General features: G+C 39.9%; 1 protein-coding gene across 4 annotated transcripts in view; it reads right to left on the minus strand.

The window, feature by feature from the left end:
* Positions 1–830: 830 nt before the first annotated feature.
* The window catches only part of sbf2 (SET binding factor 2), a 124,801-nt gene continuing 102,629 nt past the window's right edge, over positions 831–23,002 (minus strand). For 3 of the 4 annotated variants that reach the window (XM_028578602.1, XM_028578594.1, XM_028578576.1), the window contains 14 exons: positions 22,160–22,243; positions 19,644–19,718; positions 17,532–17,710; positions 16,330–16,506; positions 15,806–15,907; positions 12,484–12,669; positions 11,313–11,439; positions 9,349–9,476; positions 7,335–7,559; positions 7,127–7,234; positions 6,804–6,997; positions 5,125–5,212; positions 4,909–5,040; positions 831–2,192 (listed from right to left, as the gene is read on the minus strand). In XM_028578602.1, the coding sequence (XP_028434403.1) occupies positions 2,094–2,192; positions 4,909–5,040; positions 5,125–5,212; positions 6,804–6,997; positions 7,127–7,234; positions 7,335–7,559; positions 9,349–9,476; positions 11,313–11,439; positions 12,484–12,669; positions 15,806–15,907; positions 16,330–16,506; positions 17,532–17,710; positions 19,644–19,718; positions 22,160–22,243 (1,904 nt within the window). In that variant the 3' untranslated portion in view covers positions 831–2,093. The remainder of the gene's footprint in view (positions 2,193–4,908; positions 5,041–5,124; positions 5,213–6,803; positions 6,998–7,126; positions 7,235–7,334; positions 7,560–9,348; positions 9,477–11,312; positions 11,440–12,483; positions 12,670–15,805; positions 15,908–16,329; positions 16,507–17,531; positions 17,711–19,643; positions 19,719–22,159; positions 22,244–23,002) is intronic. The other variant, XM_028578586.1, reaches the window with a different exon arrangement.

Here is a 23,002-nt window from a genome sequence, read left to right on the forward strand (position 1 = left end):
TGTAAATCACACTGCATAGTCAGTCTTGATGTATCATTCTAGATCAACATGACCAAAAGTATGTAACATAGTTAACAGTAGCTTCACGTCAACCAGCTACATTAAATATTTTTATGTTAAATGATGACACCACTTTGTACATCCTCAACTACAAAACATGTATCGTTAATGTGTTTTAATGCATTCTGAAAAGTAATTAAAAAGTCAAAAAAAAAGTCATAGTATAGTATGTCAAAAAAGTTTTAAAAAAAGTCATAGTATTGTATGTTGAATATAGTCGAAAAAAGTCATAGTCTAGTATGTCAAAAAAAGTTTAAAAAAAGTCATAGTATTGTATCTCAAATATAGTTGAAAAAAGTCATAGTCTAGTATGTAGAAAAAAAGTCATAGTATAGTATGTTGAATATATATTATAAAGTGTTACTGATGTATTTGTCCCACAAAATCAACTTCTGTAAGGTCACTGAAGGTCAATAAGCCGACTCTTGTAACGGTCTTTCTTTTCAATGTTGGTTGCTTAATAATGCACTTTATGCAGACTGAATACATAACTACTATGTAACTTTGACAAAAATGTATCCAGACTTCAATGAGAGTCTCCCTATAATTCTACTATACGTAAGTTAATGAATGCCTGAAACACACAGAGTTTGTAAAGTATTGGTTTAGTTGATTTATAATAAATGGGCTAAAATAGGCAAAGTCACTAGTACGGTCCTTTAATGCATCAGTAATCGCTGTGTCATAATATAACACATAACATTATTAAAGGAGACATTTTTTACATTTATTTGATATTCCCTCACTTAAACAAGAACACAAGCCATGGGTAGTTTCAAATGTTTGGTTTATTTCCCAAAAATTAGTGTCACCACAAAACATGGTACAAAGATACAGAAAGAAAAAAGACGGACATCTTTCATGTTTCATTTGCGTTCTTTTTTTCTTTTTTTTTTTTTATTAAAATTGGTTGCACAGACAGGACAAGACGAGGATCTTTGAAAACCACAATGTCCTACATGATATATTTATTTACTTATTTAAAAGCCCTTAAAAAGAAACAGAGCCTGACTGGACAATTTGAACAACAACAAGAAAAAGAGTCTCCATTTCATTTTCAGAACAATGTTTCATCACAAACGGGGAACAGGCCACTCAGGTTTTTGCACCAGTAACGACACATTAAAAAAAGACTAGTTGGTAACATTAGAATTAAGGTTAGAAAAGTATACTTATCTTCAGTACGTCATACAGTATATAAAATGAAATGTCACACAGGTATTTACAGAAAAACATGAAGCCACCACACTTACACAGTTACACTTTTAATAAAAAATAATAATTTACATTACACGAGACACATGTTATCCAGAAGTCAATAAAACATTCAACAAAATGGAGAAAACATCACGTATTTAAATAGAAAAATGTCAGGTAACTCTTGTTGAATTCACTGTGCAAATTCTTTTCATTTAATCTGTCTTGAGGAAACGTAATGCCTTTTGCCTCGCTGTCTGCATCTGTTAGAAAATCTATATTTGATAAGGAGGGCATACTTAAGAGCTAAGTGCAAACAAACTGCTTTCTCATGTTGTGCATTAAAATCTCTGAGTTTTTGGCGGTTCATGTTTCTTTAAGCAGCAATAACCTTTTCCTCGTAGTAAGATATCAGATAGAAATTCTATTATAGGCTATTTTCTACATTTTTTTTAAGTCTAAAATTGAACCCACAGTTTGAATGGCCAGTGATATTGCTTTGATCTATTTACAGCTTAAGTAGGATAGCATTTCCTTGGTAGTGCAGTCCCGTAAAACATCAGCTTATCTTCACTTCATCCCTGTTAGAGGCGCGGAGGAGGGAGCTGACAGCAGAGACCAAATGTGTTTGATCGACTCCAACTGAAGTAACAGGCAGAGAGGTGGATGATCAGTATTCATCCTCTACTACCAGGCACTTTGTTTACTGTTGTCCCCGAATTAAAGACATCTGAACGCTGAGTCGAGCGGTTGTCATGTCTATGCTCTCAGCCACCTGATGCTGCCTCTAATGTTCATGATGTTAATGTCAGCATTCAGCCTCTGAGGTTCTCTGCTCAGGCATCAGAGATGCAGTTCTGGATCTTGTCCATCCACAGCTGAGCGCTGGGCGCGTCTGAAGCGCAGAAGTTGTAGACTCGCTTGCTGGTCTTCAGCTACAGAGGAATCGGACAACACCGGTTGAACAAATAAAAGGGACAGAACAGACTTGAATGTGCAACAAAATAAAAACAGACCTCTTTTCTGTTCTCCACAATGACAGAAAGGTCACCCGCATCGCTTTCCTTTGCTCCACTATCTTTATGAATCATGTCTATCTTTGCAAGGGCAGCTCTCATCTTTAAAGTGTCAACGTATATACAGTGAGGAAAATAAGTATTTGAACACCCTGCTATTTTGCAAGTTCTCCCACTTAGAAATCATGGAGGGGTCTGAAATTGTCATCGTAGGTGCATGTCCACTGTGAGAGACAATCTAAAAAATAAATAAATCCAGAAATCACAATATATGATTTTTTTAACTATTTATTTGTATGATACAGCTGCAAATAAGTATTTGAACACCTGAGAAAATCAATGTTAATATTTGGTACAGTAGCCTTTGTTTGCAAGTACAGAGGTCAAACGTTTCCTGTAGTTTTTCACCAGGTTTGCACACACTGCAGGAGGGATTTTGGCCCACTCCTCCACACAGATCTTCTCTAGATCAGTCAGGTTTCTGGGCTGTCTCTGAGAAACAGAGTTTGAGCTCCCTCCAAAGATTCTCTATTGGGTTTAGGTCTGGAGACTGGCTAGGCCACGCCAGAACCTTGATATGCTTCTTACAGAGCCACTCCTTGGTTCTCCTGGCTGTGTGCTTTGGGTCATTGTCATGTTGGAAGACCCAGCCTCGACCCATCTTCAATGCTCTAACTGAGGGAAGGAGGTTGTTCCCCAAAATCTCGCAAAACATGGCCCCGGTCATCCTCTCCTTAATACAGTGCAGTCGCCCTGTCCCATGTGCAGAAAAACAGCCCCAAAGCATGATGCTACCACCCCCATGCTTCACAGTAGGGATGGTGTTCTTGGGATGGTACTCATCATTCTTCTTCCTCCAAACACGGTTAGTGGAATTATGACCAAAAAGTTCTATTTTGGTCTCATCTGACCACATGACTTTCTCCCATGACTCTTCTGGATCATCCAAATGGTCATTGGCAAACTTAAGACGGGCCTTGACATGTGCAGGGGACCTTCCGTGCCATGCATGATTTCAAACCATGACGTCTTAGTGTATTACCAACAGTAACCTTGGAAACGGTGGTCCCAGCTCTTTTCAGGTCATTGACCAGCTCCTCCTGTGTAGTTCTGGGCTGATTTCTCACCTTTCTTAGGATCATTGAGACCCCATGAGGTGAGATCTTGCATGGAGCCCCAGTCCAAGGGAGATTGACAGTCATGTTTAGCTTCTTCCATTTTCTAATGATTGCTCCAACAGTGGACCTTTTTTCACCAAGCTGCTTGGCAATTTCCCCGTAGCCCTTTTCAGCCTTGTGGAGGTGTACAATTTTGTCTCTAGTGTCTTTGGACAGCTCTTTGGTCTTGGCCATGTTAGTAGTTGGATTCTTACTGATTGTATGGGGTGGCCAGGTGTCTTTATGCAGCTAACGACCTCAAACAGGTGCATCTAATTAAGGATAATAAATGGAGTGGAGGTGGACATTTTAAAGGCAGACTAACAGGTCTTTGAGGGTCAGAATTCTAGCTGATAGACAGGTGTTCAAATACTTATTTGCAGCTATATCATACAAATAAATAGTTAAAAAAAGTAATATATTGTGATTTCTGGATTTTTTTTTTTAGATGATGTCTCTCACAGTGGACATGCACCTACGATGACAATTTCAGACCCCTCCATGATTTCCAAGTGGGAGAACTTGCAAAATAGTAGGGTGTTCAAATACTTATTTTCCTCACTGTAAATCTCAAAAGTCATAAAAACGTCATAGTATAGTATGTCGAAAAAAGTCATAGTATATAAAAAAAAAAAAAAATCATACTATAGTATGTCGAAAAGTCATAGTATAGTATGTCGAAAAGTCATAGTATAGTATGTCGAAAAGTCATAGTATGTCGAAAAAAGTCACGGTATTGTATGTCAAACAAAGTCATAGTATATAGTATGTAAAAAAAAAAAAAAAGTCATACTATAATATGTCGAAAAGTCATAGTATAGTATGTTGAAAAAAAAGTCATAGTATAGCATGTCGAAAAGTCATAGTATAGTATTTTGAAAAAAGTCATAGGCATGTCTAAAACTCTAAAAAAAAGACATTAAAAAGTCATTGTATAAAATGTTGAAAAAAGTCATAGTATAGTATGTCGAAAAAAATAAAAAATCAGGAAAAAAGTGATAGTATGTTGAAAAATGTTGCAAAAAGTCCTGTCAATGTTGAAAAAAAAATCATAGTATAGTATGCCAAAAAAAGTCAAAGTACTCAAAGTCATGAAAAGTCATAGTATGGTATGTCGAAAAAAAAAGTCATATTCAAAGTAGTTAAAGTCATAAGAAAGTCATAGTATATGTCTTTTTAAGGATGCCTACATTAGTTATTGACTTTGTCTTTATGTCCATAAAACAAAAGTAGTTTTTACTGTTTGTTAACTTCACTTTTCCTCTACTGTCTGTGAAGCAGAGGGAAGCGACAGTTTCTTCTGCCAATAAACAAATGAGTTGCAAACGTGTTTTTAATACGCTCGTAAAACACAGAAGATACTAGCAAAACAACTCAAATGTGAAATGTGGCTGCTGACGAACAGATGCTCAAATCGCCTAGCGACAGAGGCGCGACACGGCCGCATCCAGCGGACATTTGGGTTAACGTGTACTCACGTCAAAGAAAGCCTTTTCACTGATGTGTTTGGGAGCTCCTATGGTGGGCGCGGCGATCATTACAGACTCCACCTCCGCCAGATCGATATGGCCTCTGCAGTTTGTGTCCTCCCCGGTGTCGTAGTACCTCATCTGTGAAGATGGGAGCGTTAACCTGCAGCCTGTCACTCAGGCAACGCTTTCTGAAACATGAGTGTGGCGTGCAGCTCGGCTCACCTGGTGTTTCGTGATGTCCAATACAAACCAGCGAGGTTTCCAGCCTTTCAGCAGCGCTCCACGTTTATACAGGATCCCCTCGTAAGACCTGAAGAATAACACACGGTGAGATCCAAGTGCATTTTGACTGGATGTTACGTCTCTGTACCTTTTGCTACAATTGCAAATGATTTAAGTCATGGATGTATTAAGAGAACAGGCAATAATATTCCTAATTGGTTTTTATTTGACTCATTATTCCTGTTCAGGATCAAAGTTACATGGAGTTTATCCCAGCAATAAAACCCAGCATAAAGAGCAGAAGAACACACTGGACAACACAATGTGTACAAGAACAACTGTTTGTACATTATGTTCCCGTTGTGTAAAGAGGCCAGAAGTGGGTAATTCTAATACACTGTAATAAATGTTCTATATATCTTCTTCTATACCTGCAAAATATCGAAGTTATCAGTATGAATAATATAGCTGTATTGCAGGAGAGTAAACATGATGAAAGGAACACGCCGACTTCTTGGGACTTTAGTTTATTCACCGTATCCCTCAGAGTTAGATAAGTCTAGAAATACCCTTCTCATCTCCGTGCGTGTTGTAACTCTGTCTGACGCACCCACCGCTATCCTAGCTTAGCACAGATCCTGGAGGTAACCGGCTCCATCTAGGCTACTGCTCCCAATAACTGACAAAGTAACGGCAACATTTTCCTATTTATATGCTGTGATTTGTATCGTCACGTTACTCTCTGCTCCTCACCAGGTGCTGCGAGCAAATCACTGCGCCCAAGTGGCAGAAGTAGCAGTGCTTCGCCTTTCTGAGAATATAGTTCCCAGTTTGTATGCTGTTAGAGGATAGCTGTGTCTCATGTGACCTTGTTTATTTGTATATGCTGTGACTACAGAAATCACAACATGTAAATGTTGGCGATATTTTGTCAGTTATTGGGAGCAGTAGGCTAGATGGAGCCGGTTACCTCCAGGATCTGTGCTAAGCTAGGCTAGCGGTGGGGGCGTCAGACAGAGTTACAACACGCACAGAGATGAGAAGGTTATGTATGGACTTATCTAACTCTGGGGGATATGTTGAATAAACTGAAGTCCCAATAAGTCGCCGTGTTCCTTTAGAAATTAGAATAAGTCTCTGTTAAGTGTTTCTAATTTCATCTGTTAAAACTTTTGTCTGTCAAAACATTATTTAAAACGTCAACAGCACAAGAATTATTTACATTATTTAAATATTATTTTTTGGGCATTTTAGGCCTTTAATTCCACAGGACAGATGAAGACATGAAAGGAGAGAGAGAAGGGGAATGACATCAAGCAGCCGCTGCATCGAGGAGTAAACCTCTATATATGTGCGCCTGCTCTACCAACTGAGCTAACCCGGCCACACCAGAGAGTTGATTTTAATCGTTTTTTGTCCAACTGGATAACAAGAAAATATCGAGATATCAGAGCCAAGACACGTTCGTTCGCACGCACACACACACACACACACACACACACACACACACACACACACACACACACACACACACACACACACACACACACACACACACACACACACACACACACACACACACACACACACACACACACACACACACACACACACACACACACACACACACACACACACACACCTTATTGGTTCCAGGACTCAGGAAGTTCACGACCCACCTGTTCTCCTCGCTCTTGGGGGTGAATTGGTTGTAAAGCGTTGCGGCGCGGCGGTTGATCCCATTGGCCGTGGCAGTGCTGCGGTCTTCGCCCAGCCCGCTGTCTGGCAGGTGCAGCATGGAGCGCCTCTGGAAAGCCTGCAGGCTAGACGTGGGAATGAGGCCTGAGATGGACACCATGGACTGTTTACGGAGCTGCAAACACACGCGATGATAAAGTATGAGTGGGAAAAGAACACAATTTTAACAACTGAGATTTAAAGTTTATGACTATTCCTGGTATCTTTCAATAGAACATGTCATCATTATTCTTCTAACACGCACATTTCCTTCCTGCGCGAGGTCTTCCTGAATGCTGATTCGGACTCTCTCCAGAGTTGTCTGCCATTTCTCAGAGGCCTGATTCAGCTCACCCTCCAGCCTCCCAACGTCCTGTAGCACCAGTAACAGTCAAGAAAGATGACAAATGTTGACACATGACACGAGAAAACAGGATGAAAATATAAACAACGTTTTGGTTACAGACTCTTACAGTGAGGAGTTTGGTGATGGCGTCCGGCTGGGCGCGGCTCACGCTGCTGTAACACGGCCACACGATCCTCCTCTTGCTGTTGGAGAGCGTGTCCATCTCCTCCGAGCTGTCGGACCGCGCAGCCATCATCCTCCAGTCGTAACACGGCCCCGTGGACAGAGTCTCATCCGTGAAGAAGTCCCATTTATTCAGGCTTGGGATGCTGATCGAAGGCTTCAGGATCATCTTCAACACAGAAAAGTTCGAGAATCAGATGTGATCTTATTGCGTCCGTTTTGTAAAATACGGTTGAAAAAAGGTTAAATATTACGCAGTGTGATTTCCAACAAGCTTAACCTGCTCTGGGAATCTTGCAGAAAGCATCTCGTCAGTCTGTAGTGTGGCCTACTGCACATAATGAATCAAAATACAGAAACGGGCTTGTCTCACAGATTTGCCCATCACTGTGATTGCAGATTAGATATCTCCAACATCGAGCATCTGCTCATTCTTCAAAAACAAGGCTGAAATCATTATCAGGACACTTCTCTGTCAGGAAACTGAAATATCACAGAGGCATTCCCAAATCTTTAGAAATCAAAATAACTGCATGATAAAGACACTCCAGAGACTAAACTTTATCTCCTGAGTTTGACATATTCCTTCAACTCTTCTTTGGTAATTTTTTTAGGTAAATAAAGCCTCCTTGGAATCTTTACAAACAATGAAAATAAAATAAAAATGTATTGAGCAGTAATCTTAAGCTCCTCTGTTTTAAGTCAAAAGAGTAATTGCACAGACTGCAAGACCAATAACAACGTAATTTGCAGCTACCTAGGTAAAATGACTTCATTTCATTTAAACTCTGAAGCACATTTGATGATGATGCTAATGTCAATCAGGACCTGCTGAGTTAGTTCTGTCACGTTAGCTCGCGCTGCTTCTATGTGCAGAGCCATCAACAGTATCATTAATGAGTGGTGAGTCAATCAATCAATCAAATTTATTTATAAAGCACTTTAAAAAGCAACCAACATTGCACAAGGTGCTGTACAGCACAAAGTAGAAATCATTTAAAACATTTACAACATCTAACATTTAAAACGTCAGACGCCGATGGTCAGTGACTCAGATCTTTTACTTGATGAAAGTAGTAATAGTGCAGGCGTACTCTGTGTGAGCACCAAAACTGAAAGTACTCCTGCAGAGTGGTCCATTTCCAAATAATATATATTATAGTATTGGACTATAATTGTGATTCATTCATCGGTGTCTGTGAGTGTTGCTTAATGTGACATGCACCTACGATACCAAGACACATTCCTTGTGTGTGTAAACGTACTTGGCAATAAAGCTTTTCTGATTCTGATTCTGATTTATGTGTAAGCATCACTTTAATTTTGCAGCTGGTAAAGGTAGATTTTGACTACCTTATAAACTGCTGGGTAGCTAAATGTTTTGTATTAATAATCTTAATCTGTACAGTAACTTTGTACCTAAAGTCAAATAAATGTAGTCGAGTAGAAGTATAAAGTAGCATATAAATGCCACCTCAAAAGTTAAGCACCTCAAAACTGTACTTAAGCACGGTACTTTAGTAAATGTACCTCGTTATTTTTCATCACTCAATTTGCCAGTAATACCTGAAGTGAAAAACATAAGTAGCCTTCATCATTAAATATATTCAAGTTTGAAGTTGAGTTCTGTTGTACAAGCTCTGGCTTGTCAATTGTTTTTCAAAAACATAGTCATAGTAAAAATTAATAACGTAAATGTTCAAAATAAGAGTCAAACACATTGTTGTGCGGGTGCCTGGGTAGCTCGCCTGGTGGAGCGCGCGCCCACGTTAGGGGCTCAATCTTTGACGCAGCAGCCGCAGGTTTGGTTCCGACCTGCAGCCCTTTGTTGCAGGTCATTCCCCCTCTCTCTCCCCTTTCAAGTCTATGCCGCCCTATCAACAATGAAGGCCTAAAAATGGCAAAAAAAATTATCTTGAAAAAACAAAACAAAAAATACATAAAACAGAAAGACTCACGTCGCTCTCTGAGGGGCTGAACAGATAGTTGAAGAAGACGGGACTCCTCCTGTGCATCCTGTTGATGCACTCCCATATACAGATACCTCTGCGGGCCTGTTTGTCACCTTTATCCTCAAACAACGTGCCTGTGAAACAGACAGAGGGGAAGCTGCTGAGCACATGGACCAATTAATCTCACAGATTGTTTTGGCTGATGCAACGCTGGTCATAAAAGTTGCGATTCAACAGAACTGTTCATGTGATATATGGGATATCAGGGACGGTTTTGGCTGGCTACATTCATCCATGGAGACACACATTTCATCTTCAAGCATACACAAAACCCATGACATCTCACCTCATAATTAAGTTAAATATATGGAAGGCAATATTTGGTAGAGTATTTCTATATCAATTTTCATAACATAAACTAGTTTGTGACAATGTATTTTACCAAATAAAGTCTGGTCCTGATGCAACTAGCAGAAACATCGCAGGCTTCTGATGCAGTTTCAGTGAAGAAATGTATGTGTTGCATTTAGTTGTGGGAGCTATTGTATATATTAATGGTGTTCTTTATATGAAAGTTTTTTTTTGTCATTTATTTATTTTTCAACAAATAATACAACCAACTTACAAATGACAACATAACAAAACACAAAAAGGCAGTCAAAACTAAACTTAAAAAGGACAACACCCCTCTGTACCACTATATTATATCACCTGTGATGTATTACAACTAGTGATGGTCAAATGAAGCTTTGCGAACCACTGTCTTTACTTTCTGAGCTCACTAGATGGCGCTCTCTGTTCAACAAAGGGTTTGAAAACCCATTGAATTGCCGTTCATTTAACCTTTTTCTTTGAACAGAGAGCGCCATCTAGTGAGCTCAGAAAGTAAAGACAGTGGTTCGCGAAGCTTCATTTGACCATCACTAGTTACAACACATGCTTAATGTATCAGGCCCTTAATATATGAAAAGAAATAGTCCCATACTAAATGGAACTTCCCTTTAACATTGTTCTTCCTGGCAATCAAATATTCGTAAGATGCAGTCTCTGTCTAGCCTCGTGAGACCGTCCTGATCTCGCGAGCTCCAGTTTTCCACTCGCAGATCAGTCTGGCATCTTGAGGCAGAGAAAATTTGGAGCCATTAGCCAAATGACCGGGCCAATCTACGTTAGTTTTGAGGTAGGTTAGGTGGTGATAGACCGATGGTTTATCCAATCAGCTAACCAGTATTTTCAGACAGCGGTAGCCCTAATTCTGTTAGCCGCTCGCTAATGCTTTTTTTCTCTTGGATCCTTCTTTTGGAATATGGACCGTGAACCTGAAATGGGGCCTTTTATTCCTAAATTCTCGTTACACAAATGGCAAATCTCCTTTACCGACATGTTGCTTGCATGCTGAGCTAACTAGCTATGCTTTGCCTGCAGCAGCAGGGGCGGGCTTGTGGTTGTATTTTCATACGCTTCGTGGATCTGATTGGTTGATTTGGCCCGTCTATCACCAACATAGGTGATAGACAGATGGTTCAGCCAATCAGCTAACCAGTATTTCCACCCCTTCCCAAAAGTTCTCCAACGGAAAGTTCCCAGATGGATATGCCGAGCAAATGCGAAGCAATCCATCTGGCGGAGTCAGGTTAGTCTCCGTCATCAGTTGAGTCCAATCTGTGAGCCTCGGCGTGTACGTGCTTTTCCAGTTCCTCAGTATCAGCCATGCTGCAGTGATGAGGCCTGCGGTTATTATCCTGCTGTCCTTTGTTGACTCCTCGTGGCAGAAGTGTGCCATCTCCCAGGAGACAGAACTTCATATGAAAGTTTGATGGTAAAGTACTAATTTTGGTACAGTAATCTTTGTTAAAACGTGTCTGGTTATAGGAAAATAACACACAGCCAATTCTAATGCAGCCTTTCCTCAATACAAAAAGAGATAATACTAAACCCCCTCTAGGTTGAAATTGTTAAAGGACACTGACCATGTTCCAAGCGCTCATAGTCTGAGTCCAACAGGAAGTTCTTGAAGCGGTTAGAGATGTGATGATAGGCCAGGAACTTCAGATAATACTGATTAAACTCAAACTCCAGAGGATGTTGCTCCAAAATCTGCAAAGACATGAAAAGAGGGATGAAGATTAGACTTAGAAGAGAAAAGAGAGGGAAGGTCAGAGTGTGTGTGACAGCTGGATCGTGTCCTCGTGTTGTGGCTTCACATCCCTCCAGTGGATAAATGACCAATTAGAAATAGGAAAGAATGTCTCCTATCCTGGGGGGGGGGAAAGGTCAGTGATAGCATCACCGCCAGACAAAATCCAGGCTGAGCCAGCAGGACTGCAGCTCCATTGTTCCCATGCACTGGTGTGAAGTGGCCAAAGAGATGCATATTTGAGGCCACCTGGGTCTATTGGCAAAAACAACAGCTGTTTTGGAGATGAGGCACTTCTATTTTCAGCTCTTGTCCGAATCCCCTTTCCCTCCTGTTTACAGCTCTCCAGACTCCAGGATACCCGCCAAACTGTCTTAGCTGCCAGGCCTAAGTTTCAAAAGACAAATGCAGATGTTGATGTAAGTGTATGGGAGTGGGTCTATGCGACCCCAGGAGACACAAAAAAAACACTACATTTAGAGTGGACACAGCCTTCTGGACCTCAGCTGTTCTCTGGACTTCAGCTGTATGAGCTTCATTCTTTACTCCACCCCCCCCCCCGCTGAAACCCTAAAACACACACAAACCTTCCTAGAGACTCTCAATCCCCAAAACTGCAATTTTCCACATGCAGTTCTAAACACGCAGTGAAATGTGAAGGGATGCTGAATCACGCGAGCACAGACAGCTCAGTGCTGACCATCTGGGCAGCAGCCTCCATGCTCACTCTCCTGGTGCAACACAGTGTTGAAATTACATGTTCAGTGTTGGGAATGTAAAGTACAAAACTAAACCAAATGTAAAGATAATGACAGCTGAATTTCTTGCCTTCTTTGCCCTCTCGCATGTATGCTCTTGAGAAATGTGATGAGCTCATGAAGACGGTATGAATGGTGTTCAGTCATGTGGGGGAAGGTGGGAAGGTGGGGGGAGTGGAGAGTGGAGAGAAGTCACGTAGCAGAGGCAGGAGATGCTTTACTTGTGGTAGTGAAGGAAAACCTCACCTGGTGCACACAGTCCAGGAACTGCAGGAAGATGGGTGTAAAGCCGCCGCCCTGGCTGCTGGGACTCAGGTTGCCCCGCTGGCTGAACTTGTGGCCAAAGGACAGCCACTCTTTCTCCAGCAGCACCTGAAAACCCTCCAGAGTCCGGTAGAAAGGATCGCTCAGCAGCTGCACCAAAGACACCACCTGCAGAGATAAAAGGGAAAAGGTGAGAGTGATGTATTGTATGAGGAAGAGACGGGTCAAATACAGTACTTTTCTTCAGTATTAACACTCATCCATTAACCCTTAGAGAATGGAGGGAACATTGTTTACATGATCCTGTTTAAATCGGTCTAAAATAAAAACTATAACAGCTAGAGCATTCATTTGTTTTGCAACAGAAAGCTAAGGCTTCTGTCTTTCGCGCCATTATGGTGTACGCTAGCAATGACGTCATCACTTTACATGGCCTTCGGTCCAAACAGGGCTGAAAACTAGCGGTGACAAAGGTGTATTTCCCCATATGGCCGTGGGAGATTATGGTTTACATGATCCTGTTTGAATCAATCTAAAATAAAAACCATAACAGCTAGAGCACTCAATCTTTTTGCCGCAGAAAGCTAAGGCTTCCATCTTTCTCGTCATCACGTTGTACGCTTGCAATGACGTCATTATGTTAGAAAGAAAAAAAAAAACATTATGTTCTGTATGTTTCTGCTGGATTGTAGTGTGTCTGGTCCTCTTATAGCCTACTCAAAATGATTCAAATGTATTATTTTTTATCATTAATTTTTTTTTTATATTACACTGACAAAACATTTGTGGTTATTAAAGAGTTGTGACTAAGATGTGTATTGACCGGGAGATTTTACAGTTAAAAAAATAAACTTGTTAGTTACGAATGGTGAAAACTAATGGTGACACGGTTTCTTTTTTGTGATTGGAAATTTTAAAAGTACAGGTTGGTGACACTGTTTCTAAATATTTGGCATTTCTGTTCTGTTTCTTGTTACTTACAGTATCTGCTAATATGCCGATAACAATATATCTTTAGCTAATTTTGTCTCAGTGGAAAAGTATTCGTTCAACAACCCACTGTTATTGCCACTGAGACCTACTGAATACAACACTTAAATATACAGGGTTGAAAATCCCTGATATTTTGGCAAATACGCCGTTTGATCATCTTACCACTGAAAGAGAGTGGCAGCCGTTTCACTACCACTGTGCAGAATTTTTGTCATGCTTGACTACGAATTTGCTCACATTTTTCTTTTCTTGGATGGTATGACTTTGCTTTGCATCCTTTCAAAAGATAATCACCCCATCTTCTGACAACACAACGTTAAACCTATCATCTGCTATCAATTACATTTATATAACATTGAAGACGAAGTCTTCAGGCACACTTGAGCTCCTCAAAAACACCAGTTGAGAACCACTTGTCTACACATGCAGTATGCTTGGCGTGCTTCCCTGCCCGTGTCTCCTCCAACACAACAAATGAGTCCTGACGCGTGTGGAATGAGCAAGAAACAGTTCATGGCTTTCCCGTGAGGTTTAAAAGAGCATTCAGCCCTGAGTGGTAGAGAAAGTCCCCCACAACCCCTACACTGAAATATCAAATGATTATTTGTGAGACTACAGCGGACTGAGAAGTGGATATAATAAAGAAGCAAGGCATGAGAGAGGATATGAGAGATGCAGAGTTAGACGTATAAATAGAAAACAGGGTTTTAGAAAGAAAGCAAAGACAGTTCTGCATCCTGTCTGCTGGGTGTCTATGGTCCGTGGACAGAGGCAGGGGAGCCAGAGCATATGGAGCCCATTTGCCTGTGCGGGCTGATCAGGACCTGGCGTGATGAAGCGGGTGACCCGTGGAGAGAGATGCTCGGGGCCGAACACGTGCCTGGCATAAGGGGTCCACAAAGTGTGCTTTTAAACAGCCGCCTAGGGCTCTGCAAACCCCGTAAACACATTTTGAAGGACATACGCTTGCAACACAAACATGTGCACTTTAACAGGTCCACATGGAAAATATGAGCTCAGAAAGCAAACATGCGATGAAATGCTGAAATGCTGAATGTGGCAGCAAATGGATACAGACAATTGATCAGGATCGAAACCAACTTTTTGTTTACATGCCTTCAAATCAGAACCATGAACTTTCGGGAATCAGCACAAATCAGTGAGCCTTCATTATCAAAATAGCCTTTTCATTATCTATCTCTGCATAACTGGGTCACCTGATTAGAGGACGAGCAGGTGTGCTAGATTTATTCAGACATGGCCCATTTAGAAGACTCTGTGGAGATTCCCTAAAAACTTTGTCGGCAACATTGAAAAAACACATTTAAACTATAACCAGTTACTTGTTTCTGCTTTCAATCTCAATATATCACACTAGATAATAAATTAAGGGCGACGGGGCAGCTCTCCTAACAGTTTCAGTACAGTTACACTAAACGGTTTGATTATTGTCTAAACAGCTGTCTAGTATCAGTAGCACTCTTCATCTGAGGGACTCTCTTGTTAAATGGCTGTATGGCTGCACCTGGATCCTTTTTATGTTTTATAGTTAGTTGGTGTTTGTTTTACATCAAAACTAATAAGAAACTGTTAAAGTTAGTGTTTTATGAACAGTCAGCTGTCAGTAGTAATCTTTAATAAGTGTTTTTTTTTTTTTTTTACATTACAGGTTTCACCCACAGGTGAGGTATGCTTTCATTAAAATGTCACAATGTAAAATGTTTGCAATACAACATAAATCAGTGTGTTTTCTTTCAAGGACTTTTTTGCAAATATTTTCAAGGACGAGACAGAATTACACAATTAACTGAGTGCCAGTAATTTGGACACATCATGGCATTACATTGCTGCTTCCCACTCAGGATTGGACTTGGGTGTTTGTTTTAATGATTTAATGTGTTTCTTTTGATCCATGTGTGCCCTGTAGTGTTTTTTATCAACTGCTATGATTATAAAGAGAGTAAAATGTAACAAGGACGCACATCTGGACATGCACCAGTGAAGTTGTGTTTACATACTCTTAACAACCGCCTTATTCCTTCTTTTACAGGCTTTTAGGTGCAGTGGAGGCATGTAATGGTGAGTGGCTGCATGACGTGAATGATTTACATTTTTTTTATTATTATGCCAGCCTTCCTACCGCCGCCAAGCATGAAGCCTTTTACTACATGTATTTCCACTCAGGTACGCAAAAGGAAAATTCATAGAAGACAAACCCTGCACCACGTTAAACCTCTCCATGCTGTTCCTCTGGTTTTAAATATTTTAGTCATGCTTTAATTCACAAAAGGTATATGCACATTTTTCTCACTTGTGTGGTAATGTCCCAGCCATCCTCTAGGCTGAGGAGAACAGATGAGCCGCTGTCCAGAAGCTCCACCAGAATCAGTGCCAGCTGCAGGATCTTGTGAAGCTGTGGAAGATTAACTCATGTGAACACATTTACATGCACACAATTAATCCGCACTGTGCATATGTTACCATGTTTGGTGTACTAGTAAATTGCATGCTGAGTGCTGCTTGTTGCCTATGAAGGGTTTCCCACAGATAATATATTTTTTTTTTTTCGATATGTTCAATGTACGGACAAAGGCTGAAGGGGGATAATCAGATAACCAGCATGATAAGAAATCTGCTGTTGTGAATCTCTTTCCCTTGGGAAAATGGCTTCAGAGTGGATTTATTCATTATGTGAATCTGATACACAGGATGAGCAGTAAAAGCAGAGTGCTGGGTCGTTTTTAGAGTCTGATATGGAGTTACAGTAATACTGTAAAAAAAAAAAAAAAAAAAAAAAAAAAAAACGGCAAAAACAATGTATGTGTGTTTGTTCACCTGTAGGATCCATTCAGAGTCCTCCAAAGCTTTGAGGAAGGAGTCCTCCGAGTCCGATGAGGTGGCACTGGGAGCGCAGGCTCTCAGCAGCTTCTTAAAAGAGGCTTTCACCTGCCGCGTGTCTGCAAAGTCCACCGGCACCAGTTCACAGTTCAGAGAGGAGTCTACTCTGAGGCCCTGTCACAACAGAGTAAAACATTTTAAGTTTATTTCACTGAGGTAATCGATTCAGTATTAAAACTGCTTTACTGGTGGGGTGTGGGTACAGATAAAAACAAACGATACAATTAAAACATAAACTAAAAATTAAACTATGTTGAGTTACCACAAAAATACACACAATAACACACATACAATTTAATGCAATACGCATTCCAGCAATGAATACTACTCTACTCAAAATGTTCAGTTATTGTTTACTACTTCAATTTTGTATGGCATCTGTTTTTTGTTATTATTTTTTGGGTCATTTTACACCTATATTAGAGAGTAGACAGCAGACAGAGATAACAGGAAATTAGGGAGAAAGAGAAGCAATAAAAGTCCCAAGTCAGACTTGAACCAGGGGCGTTGTAGTTCATGGTAGGCGTCTTAACACCTAAGCAACAGGGGGCCCCAAATCTATGGGATGTTTTGAGGCTGTACTTGGTGGTGTTGTATTGGACTGTACTAAAATGCAAGGCGTTTTTTGTCCAACTCCTTTACAATTTACAAAATCATGTAAAATCAAAACATCACAAACTACAGCCTCTGAGGGGGAGGAAATGGCACTCTGTTTCGTGTCACGGTGTTCTTCACCTCCGCCTCATTTGTCATTTTCTTCTTGTGTTATCGCTTATTTACAAGAATGTCTTTAATCACTGATGCTGGGAATAATCTTACCTTTTCAAAGTTTTTGGTGACTCTGAAATAAGGGGGTAAGAAATTAATATTACCAAACACCTCTGAATATAATGCAGTCCAGTACAAGACCATCAGTAACTACGACCTCAATGCTAAAACAGATTTTTTTATTTAACACCTCGATGACAGTGTCAAAAAAAACCTTTAACATTAAAGGCATCATAAAGTAAGTAGACTTAATGAACAGTTGTATTGGATTTCAATAGACCTGACGAAGTTGACACTGAGTGTAGATTTACAACAATTTAAAACAAAACGTCCCCTCAGCACCCAGAGAGCAGCTTTCTTTTCATTCTCACCCTTAAATGGGACTTTTCTCCAAAGACGTAGAGGGCAGCTTGCTGTTTCAGGAGCTGCGCCTGCAGACTGGTGCTACCTGCAGGAGGCGCCAGATCCTTCCCTGCTAGTCTGGCACCCACGTCTGCTGTCAACGGGTGATGGCTGAGTCTGTTGCTGGAACGCAGGCTAGCCCACATGCCTGCAAACACACAGATACAAACAAAAGTCACACACGCAGGAGCTGGCCTGTTCGAATGCCACTGATGTACACATGCTGTCAAACAAACTAAGACTGAATGATGAACAACACATGACATGCGGACTACGTTTACATGCAGAGCAGTAAAACGGGGATTATGTAAAAGACCTTCGTTCTTTAACTTCACTAACAAAGCAGTCGCTTCTGTAAATCATGTGTGTCGAGATATTAGAAGCAGAAGTTGTTGGAATTTCTTTGCAAGTCAACAAGTCTAAAAGAAGCACATTTCTCTGAAAACCAGCATGCAATACCTTTCAAACTGCATGAATCATTTCAGGAAGGACATGATTTTTCACAGTGATTACTTTCAGCCCTTTTGAGTTGCAAATGAACAGCTGTCAAACTGCTACTAATGTTGACTTTTGTTCTCAGGGCAGGCAGCCTCTTACATTAAATAGAGTTTTCACACTTCTCACAGGTGTGATCAATAACGTAACTGTTAATACCTGACGCTACACCATCATGGGCGTCAGTTTGGTTTGAAATGTGCTGGGGACAGAGACGTATTCATTTTTTTTGAAAGACGCTGTCCTGTAGCTTACTAATGAATAAAAACATGGTTTAATGTACCTAAACAATGATCAATGATTACCAAATTTCTCTCTAATATTGCTCCTCATAACCACTGAAAACTGTCAAAACATCTAACCCAAAGTCCTATTATTATGAACGTTATCTGACATTTAGCGTTTCTGCTTCACATTTTCAGCACGGCAGCGGACCGGCTGTGGGTTAACTCTCCGCGGTTCTCATGGGCTTTATAAGTCCTAACATGAAAAATCTTAACGTGGTTTCATGTACCTAAACAACGATCAATCATCACCAAATTTCTGGTTTGGGTTTTTGACAGTTTTCAGTGGTTATGAGGAGCAATATGAGAGAGAAATTTGGTGATCATTGACCACCGTTTAGGTACATTAAACCACATTAAGCTCATTTCTTGCCATAGGCACCAATGAAGAAGAAAACGTTAATTTCAGATAACTTCTATAATCGTTGGATTTCGGTTTAGTTTTTTAGACAGGCTTAAGTGTTCATGACAAGATATGGCCATGAAATTTGGTGCTCATTGATCGTTGTTGAGGTACATTAAACCACGTTAGAAATTTTAGAATGTCCCGACAGGCAGCGTTGTGAGCAGAGAGGCGTAGCAGCACAACGGCTGTGTCTGTGCCTGCCCTGTGGGGATAGAGTGTTGTGGATTTGTTGTAATCAGTCGCTCAAGAATTATATGGGTTACGAACACATATAATAATAATGTTTTTTTTTTTTAACTAAATTGAGCTAGAGGTTTTCAAAAAAAGTGGTGGGTACAAAATGACTCATGACGAAATCTGATCGGTACGCCTACCCACCGAAATCGGCGCCTATGGACATTACTAATGTCCACATTATTAATATGACTGTGGCTGTTTGGACCTGATATGAGATAAACCGACAATAACAGCCCACTATATCAGAGCATTTATATGTTTGTTTTGTTTTTAAATATTAACTGAATCCTATTTGCTTTCAGTCACATTTACAAACAGCTTCCTTTCCTCCTCAGTCTAGACCCGGCTTGTAACTGACCACAGTTAGCCTTGCTGAGCCAACACATTAACAATGGAAAGGCCACATTAGAGCAGCCACTTTGGTTTGTGAAAAACCACAGCTCCCAGAGGAGCATATGAAAAGTCAGCCATGATTAGTACTATGTCTCATAAGGTCTTTCTAAGAGGTTTGCAGTGCAGTGCAGTGTAGTACATGACCTGGTTTTATAGCACTTGTGTAGGTTAGAAAGAGAAAAAAGGATGAGGCTTAGAGGATGCGTTAGAAAGATAAGGAATGCTTTAAGAGGACTGGCAGGGGAAAGAGACAGTTTGACTATTACCTTGATGGTGGATTCTCTCCTTACTGGCAGGTTTTTGGTTTGAGTGAGTGAATAGTTTATCTCTGTACTCAAGCACTGGGTGGTTGTTTGTACAGGAGGTAGAGAGAGAAGATGAGGGCAGGGAGAGGGGCATGAAAAAAATAAATCATGTCAACATCATATGGACATCACCACCTAGCCTACTAACCATTTCAGACCACAGAAACATGCAAATGAAGAGTTGAGGGTCAAAGATCGGACTGATACACAAAGTAACAGAGAATGATTGTCAAAGCATGCATGAATATGTTGGTCCATGGTTATGATTGATGATGTGAAAACAAAGTATTTTGTGCCAGTTTATCAGGAACAGATGTGACACATTCTGCTCCAGAAACCTGTGATGTCTGTATATGGAACAGGCGTAATTTGTTCTCTCCTTGGGTAGGGACATGTTAACAGAGGTTGACCATGTATTCCACTGGATTTACTAAAGTTACCACAATTTGCAGAGTTTAGCATGGGAAAACTGTCTGCGTCTTACAGTAAGCAGGCATAAAAAAAAAAAAAAAAAAAAAAGGGATTTACACAAGCCATAACTAGGACTGTGGTGGGGAAAATTAAATGTAAATTAAACTTTATTATACAGAAATTTCAATGACAAGGAATTAGCACAATACAACACTGAACTAGCTGTTTAGAGAGCTACACTGTAATACCTGAATAAAATAGTGTAACAAAAAAGCAATTCTTAATTAACAATTCTAATCTTCTAATTAATAATAGTTACAAATTAACACAATACCTTTAATTTTCGATTACTCCATTATTTTCTATGATTGTTATTTTCCATATATTATGATTTACTATATATATATATTACTATATTATTAACAGGTGTCACGTAGTTGAGCTTTGCATCATGGTAGTCTGTAAAATCACTACAGGCTAGTAACTGCACCCTTCTCATTAGAAATTGTATGACAATTTTCATCATTCATTTGCAACATCAGCCACATCAGTGCCATCACCTTGCTAGCCTGTTGGGATCTTTGCTATGTTGCTAAATCTCTTTTCATTTCAAATACAGTTTTTTAATGCCTCCATCTGCATTATTAATATGATTAAAAAATGATATTATAATTGTATGCGTTTAGTTGAACTGGAGTTGAACTGTTGTCACTAGACAAAACTAGTGTTTTAGAATAAATATCTCTACAATATCACATTTTCTGACCTTGGTTATCTAAACTTTCTGAGGAAATCTGGCTAAAAGGAGGCAAAACAATTTGTTTAAATTGTTTTATTATTACCGGACAGTGTTGCAGTTGTGTGGATAAAAAGTTAGAATGTTTTAAGTAATCAGAAGTGGGGTGTCATCCTTTTTAGTGCTGAGTCTAGTCACATTCATCTGACTAACACCTCAGACATGCGCTGGCACCAAGCACATCTGGCTGAGATAAAACACTTACTAATCGTTTCCTCTGAAGAGTTTACATTCCAGTCAATACAGTCATGATGGTCATTTTACAAGAACATCAAGTTTTAATCCGTGACATTACATTTACAGTAATGCTCATTTTCCAGAAACACTACAGGTCACGAGAAACCTAAAGGTGGAAGCAAGTTTCTGTTAGGAGATATAAATCCTTAAACTTCACAAACATGTCAGATAATTCAAGTGTATACTGTACACGTATACAGCTATTAGCTTCAGATCATATCACAAACAAATTATTTTCAGCATCTGTTTACGGTTTATCGAAAATATGACCTGTGTTTGTATTTTGTTTATTTAGTCTATTATTTTGTCTTACTCTTTATCTCCAATACTTTACAATCCTCGTACTGCAGCATTTCATAAATATATTTTTGCTCACATTCAGGCATTATATTCATGGTAGAAAGTTATTTTTAGATATGTATTAACAAAATGAATATCACTATTAACATTTGCACTTAACTTTGAAAGTATTGTATTCTCATAAATGCAATTTTCTAAAATCACCTGTCTTATAACCTTTCTTTAGGAGTCTAGATCAGGGATCTTCAAAATGGGGTCCTCAGAGTCAATGAAGGGGGGCTTCCAAATTATTGTTAATTTTTTTTTGAAAATTAAAAAGTCTCAACATAGATCCAACATAAGCTAAGGTAGTCCCTAAGACAATCCACAGATACAGTTCATCCTAAGGATTCACTGTGCCACATGTACAGCATGTGTAACATTAAAATATGATTTATAAAATAATGCCAACATTAGTTTTCAATCATTTATTAGTCTAAAGGCTTTAGGCCACCCTACACGTTATTGTAGACCCAGTTTAATATGCAACTTCATTTTATACAATATATATAGTAGGGGGCCCTGCTCCATCTCTCTTTCAGTTAAGGGTTCCTTAACTCAAAAAACGTTAAAAACCCCTGGTCTAGATGATGCTTAAACACTCATAACTACAGATTAGGGTGTTTCATATTTCACCTGGCAGCAGGAAGACACATGTGGACATGCTGAGTAGAAAACAGAGTACAACACTCACCTCCTCTGGTAAAGCTGTTTGAGAATGGGAGGTCTAAATGGACAGGAGCCATCTTTGACATCCTGGATGTCCTCCTGTCACTGCCTGAAGACAAAACATTCACACAATACACAGGACGTTACAACAACTGTCTAGTTAGGAGACTCGTTCAGGAAGGTATTTTTTTCACACAAGTGTTTGCACCAAATCCTAAACAAGACAAGACGACAAATGTGCACTCCCTTCATCTAGAAGAGAAAACAAAATCGATTTCAATGATTTATTATGAATTTTGTAGTTTGAAAACACTGTGTGACACTTCAGATTGAGCATTAATTAAGAGCCATTAATCTGATCTGAGCACTCTAAACACTAGATTTAAATGAGTAAATTAGTGTGTGTGCGCCTGCATATGGGCATCCTGGACACAGCTTCAGTCCAGTACAGTGTACTGTATGTTGTCCAGTATGTTCAGGATACAGGCAGGAGGGGGTGAAGTCAGAGGAGATGGATGTGCTGGACAGTGACCCCAGGTTGTCCTGTGATTCTTACATAACCTTTTATTGTACAAATGTCCTTCCAAATGTTACCAATTATCAGATACAGTATTTCTCCCACAGTCTCTCTCTCTCTCTCTCACACACACACACACACACACACACACACACACACACACACACACACACACACACACACACACACACACACACACACACACACACACACACACACACACACACACACACACACACACACACACACAGATAAGTAGGTGAAAAATAGCTGCGGACCAGAGCAAACACAAAAGGGAAGAGAGTGATTGCATGATGCCAGAGAAAAAACAGAGCTGGAGTGGACAAAAAT

The sequence above is a fragment of the Perca flavescens genome, chromosome 1 (assembly GCF_004354835.1).
Source record: "Perca flavescens isolate YP-PL-M2 chromosome 1, PFLA_1.0, whole genome shotgun sequence".
NCBI lineage: Eukaryota > Metazoa > Chordata > Actinopteri > Perciformes > Percidae > Perca > Perca flavescens.